The 11,803-nt window shown below is 36.8% G+C and overlaps 1 protein-coding gene across 3 annotated transcripts in view; it reads left to right on the forward strand.

Moving 5' to 3' along the window:
• The window catches only part of TLL1 (tolloid like 1), a gene marked incomplete at its 5' end in the record, with an annotated part of 139,947 nt that extends 128,580 nt beyond the window's left edge, over nt 1–11,367 (forward strand). For all 3 annotated transcript variants that reach the window (XM_082314947.1, XM_082314946.1, XM_082314948.1), the window contains 3 exons: nt 3,036–3,249; nt 9,285–9,535; nt 11,207–11,367. In XM_082314947.1, the coding sequence (XP_082171073.1) occupies nt 3,036–3,249; nt 9,285–9,535; nt 11,207–11,341 (600 nt within the window). In that variant the 3' untranslated portion in view covers nt 11,342–11,367. The remainder of the gene's footprint in view (nt 1–3,035; nt 3,250–9,284; nt 9,536–11,206) is intronic.
• Nucleotides 11,368–11,803: the final 436 nt, after the last annotated feature.

Here is an 11,803-nt window from a genome sequence, read left to right on the forward strand (position 1 = left end):
TGTATTTAAGTTTACTCCTCACAGTTTACTTAGTCAAACTGAACAAGGAGAGAATTGATTTCTTCATGGTAACAAACCACATGAGTTGTGAGGCTGTGCTTCAGTTTTCAAGAGGGGTGTGTGTACAGAAACTAATCTTTTGTTGTGATTGCTCTCACTCTGATAATAATTGAAAAGTCTCTTCCTGAAAAGGCTAAAGTTAAGCATTTGGTGTAATTAAGAAGCCTATGAAAAAATGGATATGCACTTCAGAATTTTTAAATGAAATGTGTAGATAAAGATGGCTTTGAAAATGTATGTAGCAGAGAGAGAGATTTTCATAAGCTAATCAGCCGGATGTTTATAAAAGACTGACTTAAGTGTCCCATTCAGGCAGCTATCCATAAGTGCCACCAACATATCTATTCAGTTGAGTGCTATAGATAGAAAGGGCTGTATGTTCAGAAGCTATATGTAACATTTCTGAATATCATTCCCACTAATGAGACAATCAAAATGGGGACTGTAGTCATGGTGGGGTAGGTATTCAAAAGTATTTGTCCCAGGAAGACGGAGTGTGATTTAATTATACTACCAACTTTGCTAAATCATGTGAACTCTGTTGGCATTAAATAATAGAGAAAAAGCTAGCATGACTATTCAGTCATGTTCAATTTTAAGGAAAGTTTGTGTCAGTTCTCCTCTTTCAAGCCTGCTCTTAGTCCACTGCTGGAAACTGACCGCTTTTTAAAAAAATGGAGATCGTCTCTAGGTGTTTTGAAATATTAGGCATTTTGAGCTTTTAAAAGACTTAAATTAAGATTTGTTTTTCCTTTAAAAAACAATTCCTTTGATTCTCTCTGTAATTGCTAGAATCAGTTGTTAGACTCACAACAGATTTAGGACTTTTTTCTGTTCTTCTTTGTGGGACCGAGTATAACATGTACTGTCACCCTGCAGGCTTAGGAATCCTGATGATAAGTCAAATATTAAAAATAATAGGTGTGTCTTACAGTTCACGGTGAGAAGTACTTGCTAGAGAGTGGTCTTTTTGTACTGATGAGAAGTGAACAAAACCGATACAATTTTCCTCTAAAAGAAAATGAAGTTCTGTAGGCTGCTCTTGGAACACGTCTGTTGCTTCTGTTGATTCCACGTTGGCTTGACTCAATTCTATATTTAACTAACTCCCTTACAGTTAGTCTCTCAGCTTTTTTTTTTTTTTTTTTTTTTTTAATCCATCAGATTTTATTTGGGTATAAATGACAACACGTACTTGGCATCATAAAACTAGGATGACTGACTACAATTTAAGAGCAGCAGGAGGGACTGCTGTACAGCTGTTTTCACTGCCTCTGCAGTTTTATTCCCTTAATAAAACCCCCAGACTTTCCTGTGAAATGAACCTACATCCACTGCATCATGCAACTCTTCACTTTTCACAAAACAAAAGTGTTATTCTGAATATTCTGATTCTTTGGGCAAAAGACTTTGTGTTAGCTCTTTATATTTCCTTTAGGTCAGCTGTAAATATAAATTACCATCACATTTCACACTGGCTGGATTCCACAAGGGATTTGGTACGTCAGATTTGTTTTGGTGTACCAGATAGAATGCATAATTATGATATTTGCTCAGTATTTGATAGTTCAGTTTTATTCCTTTTAATTATTGCTTCTTAATCCTTTAGTGTTTTTTTTTCCATAAACAGTCAGTTATGTGGCTACTCATGGGAGCATTTATACTTAGTGCTTTTATACTATTTTGTTGAGCAAAGCAGATTTTTAATTGTACCTTAAATTGTAGGTTATTTCTGAAAATTCACCAAGATGTGTATGTATATTGCCTTCTCAGTGTTTACATGAGAGGAAATTACTAGATTTTAATCTTTAGGTTTCTGGTTGAAATTTAGCCCTGGTCAAAAAGTCTTATCTGAATTCTCCTAGATGTCCCCTTGAAAAAAATGTATTGATACCAGTCCAGTCTTGGAAGGCACTCTTCGATATTTGAAAAGCAGTTATTAGTTGTATGTGTTTTAGCAGTTTCCGTGGGGTATGGCATACACCTTTGGGAAATGCCTTTTGGTTGGACACTGAGTTTGAAAAATGGAAATTCCAGAAGTTTTAAAAAGTAAGTTGACCAGGCTCTGCTTCGAAGGACTTGCAATTTACAATTTTTAATAGACCCAAATTTGTCCTTACAAGCTGCCACGAGCACTAAGAGAGACTGAGAATCCCTAGGAGCTCAGAAACTAAGATAAATGTTTTGAAGTAAAGAAGAAACATCACAGATTTGAAATGAAGTAAAGTTTGCAATCATTGTGTTCAAACTATGGCAGCAATTCAAATCTTCTTGGGAGAGTTGAGGACAGCAAAAGACTCTGCTGAAGGTTTTTTAATAAACACTCAACAAAATTTTGTTATTTTTCACAATGATTTTGCTAGCAAATATGTGATCTTAGCATGAACGGTGCAGCCTGAAATATTGTTAGGGTTGTAATAACAAAAAATAGATCTGTAGATAATAGATTAGAAAATATAGCTTTCATGCATAACCATTCATGTGGAAAGGTCATTCTCGAAGGCTTTAGTTGCAGTGTGAGGTAAATTAAAAAAAAAAGGAGGAGGGGGCATTATGTTTTGCAGATGTTCCAATCAGTCCTCAGCTATCTGAGGAACCAATAGATTTCCTTTCTTTTGCTGTTTTGAATGTTCTGTGAAATTTGGAATTATCCTAGAAATGGTAGAAATTCAACAGAAAAGTCACAGTAATAGAGATTTAATATTCTGTGATAGATATCTGTTGGCTATAAAGATTCTAATCCATTTTTATATGAAGGATGATGCCCTCTTAAAATTCACTGTCTTAATTATCATTCCACTTTCTCAGAATCAGTATGTTATTCAAAGCTACGGGCTTGTAGGGGCAGTAATGCTAAAATCTGTCATCTTAACTACATCTACTTTGTATTCTGAAACATACTATCAGTACATATGTACTATTTCAGTACAGTAAATACAGTTGTACAATGAGTCATTTTGCTTTTTTTCTCCCAGACCTTCAATGAATTTGAGATAGAACAACATCAAGAATGTGCTTATGACCACTTGGAAGTGTTTGATGGTGAAAGTGAAAAATCACCAATTCTGGGACGCTTATGTGGCAATAAGATACCAGATCCTCTTATTGCTACTGGCAACAAAATGTTTCTCCGCTTTATTTCTGATGCATCAGTTCAAAGAAAAGGCTTCCAAGCAACGCACTCTACAGGTCAGAAAATCAGAATGTGCTTTACTAATAACTTTCCCTTTGTTATTTAGCAGAAGATATTCAGGCATTTCTTTTATAGGAATTGGAGGAGTTAACAGATAAGACAATGTTACAACTAAATCTAAGGAAACCTTAAGAACAGTAGGAAAAGTCTGAGATTGCAGAAAGTATTCTCTAATATTTTAGACATTTCTTTCTCTTTCTCTTTCTCTTTGTGTGTCATCTCTCTCAATTTTATAGGTAAATGATTAAAAGATTTTGAAACAAAATCCTATAAAAAGAAGATAGGGGCATAGATAGTCTAAGAGATATTTCTTAAGATTCATACCATTAGTTTGTAAAAGACTCAATAGCTTTTCACTGTATTTGTAATTGCAATACTTCACTGGAGTATGTGATGCACCTCCATTATTCTCCTGTCCTAACTTAAACAAAAGTCTGGGTTTAGTGTAAACAGCTAATACTTTCCTGTAGAGCTAAAAAGGAAAGACAAGCCAAAGAAAAATAAGAAAACACAATACTGAACACTTTCTTAAGACTGTAAGAATATAATCTCCTTCACATTTACCCTTTAATTTTGTTGTTTGGCAGAAGTCACTGAAATTAAAAATATTATTTTGCAATTGCATTAATAGATTTCTTGGGAGATTTTCATACTGTGTACATTATTTCCCTGAAGTTGCTTGGCTTACAGTGGCCCCTAGTGCTGAATCTCTGAACTTCCAGTGCTTGCTGTAAGACAGGGGGTTTGGGTTTTTTTTTTTTTCTTCTTCTTCAGACATAATGTCTGTCTTTTACTTTCATTCTTACTCATCCAGTATTTGGCAATAAATATTAATGCAGAAAATATTTATAAATATTTGTGCTAGTACATAAGGTTTACTGACAGGTAGCAGTTATTAATAGCAGAGAGTAATCAAGGTGATTAGTCACTGTTAATACCATTTGATATTACCCAGAGCATTCGTTAAGTTGATGTGTAGTGCTAACAAATCCTCATATATCAATGTTAGCATTTTCTCTTTTTTTCCTTCTGCTTTGTTAAGAATAATTCTGAAACTTTGTTAATTTAATTTCCCTTTCAAATAAAGACAGTAGGCAACAGTATATGAACTATTCACTCTTCATGAGCTGGGCCTGCAAAGTGAAAAGTTTAGCTACCTGTAATTCAATTTGGTTTTCTTGTGGGAAATCCTCTTCAACAAGCATGCATGCTACTGTTTCCCTTCCCTACTGCATTAACCCCTTCTCTTAGATGGAAAATTAGATAGAAATGGTAATAATTACTTGTTTTAAATTACCTTGGGGTAAATAGTTAAAGGTCAGAACTCTTGTTAGGAACAGGTGTTGTAAAACTACTGTCTCATTTTTTTCTTCTCACTTTCAATTTGCAGAATTGGAGCAGTCATTATATTGAAAGAAGTTCAAATTTATATTCCTTAACTTCTAAAGGTTGCTAGTTATGTTATGACTTGCTGGAATGTCCCTCATATATATATATATGTATATGTATATGTGTATATATATATTTATCTGCTGAGTGTGTGCCTTAACTCTAAAAACTTTCTTAGCATACATACTAATGCTTTTCTGGGGAAATCTGAAGAATAGAATCTACCCAATTTTTAAGAATGTTGTAAATATTAGGAAGTTCACCTCTTTAAGAGAGGACATTTATTTCTGTCAACTGCTGTTGTACAAACTGCTCACTGAGTTGAACAGTGCATCACCAGCATGTGCTTTGAGGTATCATTTGAGTGAGAGAGAACTCGGATGTTGCAGCTTTTTCCTGCAGTCTTGAGCCAAACACAGATGCTCTGTCAGAATTTTTAACAAGGACAAGTTTCTTGCACCTGGGAAAACATAATCCAGGAGTGCAGCCCAGACTAGGATCTACCTGGCTAGAGAGCAGCTCCGTGGAAAGGGACCTGGGGGTCCTGGTGGATAGGAAGCTCAACATGAGTGAATGGTGTGCTGCTGCAGCCAAGAAGGCCAGCAGGATGCTGGGTTGCATCAAAAAGGGCATCACCAGCAGAGATGAAGTCGTCATTATCCCTCTACTCAGCGCTTGTCAGGCCACACCTGGAATACTGTGTACAGTTCTGGTCCCTGTTATACAAACAAGATGTGGACAGGCTGGAGGGGGTCCAGAGAAGGGCCACCAAGATGATCAAGGGTCTGGGAAACCTGCTGTATGAGGATAGGCTGAGAGAGCTGGATTTGTTCAACCTTGAGAAAAGGAGGCTTAGAGGTGATCTCATCACCATGTACCAGTACTTCAAGGGGAGCTACAAAGAAGATGGAGACTCCCTTTTTACAAGGAGTCACATGGTGAGGACAAGGGGTAACAGGTACCAGTTACTCCCAGGGAGATTCCAACTGGACACAAGAGGTAAATTTTTCACAATGAGAACACTCAATCATTGGAATAATCTCCCCAGGGAAGTGGTTGACTTCGCTACACTGAACACATTTAAGACTCAGCTGGACGTGGTGCTGGGCCATCTCGTCTAGATTGTGCTAGAAAGGTTGGACCAGATGATCCTTGAGGTCCCTTCTAAGCTGGTATTCTATGATTCTATGATTGAATTTTACCTCTGTGCTTTGGACACACATGTGAATGAATAGATATCTAACAAGTGCATAGACAGTGGATTGTATTTCCTTTTTTTTTTTTTTTCCTAGCAGATAAATGACAGTATGCAGTGGAAGTAGGCAAGGTTGTGTTCAATCCTGCATAGCTGTGCAGACAGACAGGGCGGGCTGAGGAAGCTGCTTCCTTCACTTCTGACCTCTGGGCAGAGCTCACTCAGTAGAAGGACCTGTGTAATATAACAGCAGAGAAAGAGCAACTGGATCCTATGCCCAAAGGTGCCTGTGCTGCTGTATTCCTGGCATCTTCATGATTTAATGGCCTCTTATTCTAGTAGACCCTGATGATGATGATGATGTTGATTTCCCTTCTGTGACACTATTTCTCTTGAAATACTATCCAAATACCAAATTTCCATTGAATATTTCAAAAAACAAGACAAAACTGTAGCAGCAGGGGCAATAAAGTTTCAAAAAATAGATTGGATAGAAAGGCTTCCCTAGGTGGAGCAAAACTTATAAAATGCTGTTTTTAAAGTGCAACACAGTTTTAGAAAGAGATTCTGTTATATTTTTCCCTCTCAGAAAAGGCATAACCCATTCAGAAGGAATTTACAAAAATGCTCCTGACAGAACATTGAGCATCATTGCTCAGGCAGTGATTTGGTTGCCCTAATGCAGGCATCTGTTTCCCTTCTGGATGGCCTCATTTATGGTGCCTGGCCTCCAGCCACAGCTGCAGGAGGTTGCAGGTCTGTCCTGTTCCTGCCTGTCAAGCCTTGGAAGATGTCTCTGTCAAATTTGGAGATCTCAGATGTCACTCAGTTTAGGATCCTGTGTTGCTTCCAAAATGACAATAATTCATCACAGCAATGCTGAATCAAATTTATAATCTTGTTTCACTGTTCAGAGAGTGTGGGTTTAAGCTTTTCCCATCTGTCCAGCTTGTTAAACAGTCAAGAGACTACTGCTTGATTTGCTCTTATGTTTGTAAGAAGCCTAAAAGCCTCTAGAAAGGTCAGGAAATAAGAAAGGGTTTTTTGTTCCTTAGCTGATCTAGAAAAAAGTCTTTCACCTAAAGCTGTCAGATCAACAGCATTTTACAAGTCAGACATATTTCTTTACAGTCAGATGTGTACATCATACCTACAACAGAGCAGACCCAGCACAATGGAAAGAATGATGGTCAGTGCAGCTAAGTTAGTTCTGGTACCAAGGCTAAGCAAGCGCTGCTATGTGGCACTGCTCTGTTCTGTGCAGACCCATCATCGCCTGTCCCACAAGTCCTAATGCAGCGCTGCATTGTGCAGGCTGGATGTAGACTTTTGAAACTACAACTTAGTCCTTAAGAAATTGAGAATTTGACTTGAAATTTCTAAAATCAATACTTTATCTTAAAATATAAGGCTATAATCCATGGGAGAAGGGCAGAGGAAAAGGAGTTGCCATTTTCTGCCGTTGCTAGTATGGCTACAACTTTCCTTTAAGCTCCTGCCCACTGTAACTAGCAGAGGGAAACAATGCAGACAGTTCATTAAACATTTTCTCTTTAGCAGCTGTTCTGTGTCTGAAGCAGGGAGATGTTTTTACTGTTGGCAACAGTCCAGTCAAAAAAAAAAAAAAAAAAGGAAGTAAACGAAATCAAGAACAGGAAAAAAAGGGGAAAAAAATCAGTAAATTAGAATACCAATGAGGAATAACTGTTTAAACTATCTCATTTGACAAATTTTCTTTATTATGTGCTCTGATCTGTTCTTTAAAAGCAAAAAAAATTGAAATTTCAGATTGAACAACAGATCATGCATCATGGATTACTCTACTTACATAATTTATGTTTCCTGCTTTGATTCCTTCATTTTCTTATTAAGAAAAAACACCACATTTTTAAAAAAGAAGGATTTGCTCATTACTGTCATTAATTCCCAGCTGCAATGTGACTACTCGACATATAACATTGCAATTGGTCCTGCTTAGTGTGGGTGGAGTCCATGACACTGAAGTCAAATTCAAATTATTAATTCACCAAAGCTTAGAAACGTTTGAATCTTGCAATTTGTTTCAGGTTATTATAAAATTATCAATTTATAATAGCTGCATTTGATCAAAATGAAGATAGAATTATCTGTTCATTTATTTATAAAAATTTAATCCAAACTTGTGAATCTCAAGTTTTGCTTCAAATTCATTTGCACTTGGTGTTTTTATGGGTGCTATACGGGATGGGTTATTGAACAAAGTTATGCTGTTTTCATTGAAATCTTTGTAGCTGTAAAGAAAAAAAACCTGCACTCATCTCTTGGAAACATAACAAGCAATGTATTTTTTTCTTTTAAGTACAATTTTCCATCTGTTGTTTGTTTCATTGTAATAGAAGTTTTAATTGGCAAATGTATAACATCTATACGTTTAAGGTACTGTAGAAGCTGAATTCACTGGCTATTTAGGATAGAATACTAGTTTCAATTATAGCTTCTGAAAATATTTAGAAAGGATAAAGTACTAGCTGCTGGTTTGTTGTTTTTTGGTTTTGTTTTGGTTTTTTGTTCACATTTTCAGCAACTTCTGTTCTTCTTGAGCAAACTGGCTAAAGAACAGCTTATTGGACTGTACAGTAAAGTGTATTCATATTTAAATTATGAACTTTTTGAGCAGTTATAAACAAGCTCTAAAGCAACACATACATTTTACTACTATGTACAAATAGAGATTTATACTCAAAATACTGCTTTGGCATAGGGCAAGGATTTCCAGTTCAGGACTTGTTTCAAGAGCAGGCTTTCAGCTACAAGATTTTCTTTGGCAGTAGCAGCTTTCTCCTGGCCACGATCTTTTGCAGAGAAAGACCTGTTCATCTCTATGAACTATGCAGCAAACAAGCTAGCAAGCTTGGCAGTGGTGTTTAGTACTGAGCTGGTTCCCCAGGCACTGCATGATGATTAAAGCTGACACTCCTATGAAACACAAGACTTTTGCACTTGATCACTTACTATATTTGTGCAGGAGCTGATCCTTCCCTGCCACTTACAAATGGTGTTGTTAACCCATGTGGAAAGGCTGTCACTACTGAAATATGGATGCCTCACTTAGAACACGTGCCTTGCTGGCCACAGGCACCTCTCAAATGTCTGCCTGAAGAATGTCCTACCACTTGAACCACATTGCTTACAACTTTGGTGTTCCCTGCCTTTTGGTCTTTCACTTGAAAATTATGAAATATGCTCAAATTTCTGTAGTTATAAAACAGAATTTACAAAGGGAAAACTCAGAATGATGGATTTGTATTCATACTGGGTAGTACTTCACTCTAGACCTTGTTAGATTGACCTGCTTGTGGCATAAAAATGCACTCAGCTTCAATAAGGCTGGGTGTCTATGAAAAGAAAATGCTAATTTGAACTGAATGAGCTTCTTTGTCCTTATTTTTTTTTTTTTCCTCTGTTTAGAGTGTGGTGGTCGTCTGAAAGCTGAAACCAAGCCCAAAGATCTGTACTCGCATGCTCAGTTTGGTGATAACAACTATCCAGTTCAGGCAGACTGCGACTGGCTTCTGGTGGCAGAGCGCAGCTATCAAGTTGAGCTAATGTTTCAGACTTTTGAAGTTGAAGAAGAGGCAGACTGTGGTTACGATTACGTGGAGCTCTTTGATGGTCATGATAAGACAGCTATGAGACTTGGTCGATTTTGTGGATCTGGGGTAAGTAACCAGGTACTAAAGTTTTTATTTTTATTTCCACAACAAAAAGAAAAAGAAAGACAGGGCAGAAGAAGGAAAGGGACAAGAAGGGATAAGGTTCAGTTACTAGACCTTATAATGAAGATACTAGATTATATGCTCTAGATTTTTTCTTTAATATAAATTTGCAGACTTGTAGTACAAGCATTCCCTTGAAATATTTTCAACAATAAATATTTTTATCTAGTTTTTGACCAAAGTATTTTATTCTTATGTTAAGCTTTAGGTAGCTGACAGTGGGGTGTTTAACAACACCCCCAAAAAAGTTAACAGGATTTTCCCTTACAGAGAGAGAAATGCACTGGTGTTGAAAATTATCACATTAAAATTCTTTTAATCTGAATGAAGAAGCCACATTTTGCAGGGGAAGTAGAGCTTGAGAAGCATTTATAATATGCTCATCTATGACTTAACTCTGATTTTAGGAAAAAAGGTGCTCCTAAACTGCATGATTAATATGAGCCTTAAGAAAGCCCTGTCATCCCAAATGCATCTCTGAAATGTTTTAACTGTAGACATGGAGGAAATTGGCCAGGTGACATCCTGAAAAGGATGTATCCTATTTCTTCTTTTAGACTTGTGTTGTTCTGTTGGCTGCCTGCCTTGAGAAAGCTGGCGCAATGATCCCACAAGTCCTCATCAATTCTTTATATGTGTGCAAATGCAAGCACACTTTCATACATACACTCTTTGCCTAGACAAAAGGTTTGAAAGGCTCTACGTGAGATAGTAAGATCTCTTAATTAACCGCGTTACACTTTTTAGAGTCAGCCACAGTGCTAGATCAAATATCTCAGTCATTCAGACGAGTTACCTGTAAGCTGGCCTAAATCCTTTTGGGGTATTTTTTGAACACTTAAAGATGCAGGAAAGGTGCTACCACTGAACTGTAGGCAATATATTCTAAGGGAAATGCTACAACAGAGCCCAGCACCTACTAATTTACACAAAACAATACTTTTCTTTCCAAGTTGCCCTATTTTACAAGTAAGAGGGCAGTAAACTGGAGAATAGCCCAGCCTTGGGCTGAATTATTTTTTTTGTGGGGGGAGAGGGGGAAGACGGGCATAGGTGGAGTGGTTGGGTTTTGTTGTTGTTGTTTTGGTTTGGTTCTGGTAAGATATGGATGAATGACTTCAGACGCCATTCCAAAGCAAGCACATAGGAAAGATGGAATTAAACAGAAAAGCTAGTGAAAGCGAAATAATCTAAGCTGAAATGGGAAAAGGGCACTGTTAGTATACATTACCATCTTCTCAACTTCAGAAGAAGGACTTGGTAGTTCAGCTGGTACTTCTGATCAATATGTTTCAATAATAAAACAGGCCATTATGAGGGCTATGAAGAATAAGATGGAAAATAGGTACCAGAGTAATTTGCTTATCTAAATGTAGAATATTGTGTATGGACCTGCTCAGTCACTTACATGACTCCAGAAGAACTATAGAAGACATCTGGGAAAGACAAAAGAGTGAGGAGCTTTGTTCTTTTTGTGTCATAAGAAAATATTGTAGAGATACTCAATACAAATTAAATAAAAAAGAGAAATATCCATTAAAAAAAAAAAAGTGAATGAAGTGTATAAATATACAGAATGGACAGATAATTTGTTTGTTTACTCATTTATTTTAGCCACCAGAAGAAATTTATTCAGCAGGGGAAGCTCTTTTACTTCACTTTCACACTGATGATACAATCAACAAGAAAGGATTTCATATACGATACAGAAGTATAAAATATCCACATAGTGTGCACACCAAAAAATAACACAAGAACCTCTATGCCAGAAAAGGAGAGTGAGAGAGAAAGAACGCACAGTGGGAAGGAAGGAAGGAAGGCCTGTCTTTTTTTTTTTTTAAACTGAAGTTATTAGCACAAATGTTTTATGAGTTCAGTTGAAATGCCGACTTATAAGACCAGAGACTGAAGTAAAACTAAAAAAGAAAAAAAAAAAACAAAAAAACAAAACAAAACTCACCTATCCCAGCAGAATAGACAAGATGATGATGTGTGGCCTCCATACTTAACTGTCTCTGCAAAGCTTATGAAAGGACTTTGCATGCAGGGAGAATATAAAAGCTTTTGTTCATGGTTTGACATTTGTCATATATGCGTGCAGATTCAATCAGTTGCATTCAGGGGAAGTGACCCTGCAGACCATTCTTCCTTCTGACAATTGTATGGTGTCCAGGAGGAAAAAAAGCTCTTTCAGGTCACACACTCAAAATA

Source organism: Platalea leucorodia (assembly GCF_965183815.1).
Source record: "Platalea leucorodia genome assembly, chromosome: 6".
NCBI classification, from domain to species: Eukaryota; Metazoa; Chordata; class Aves; order Pelecaniformes; family Threskiornithidae; genus Platalea; species Platalea leucorodia.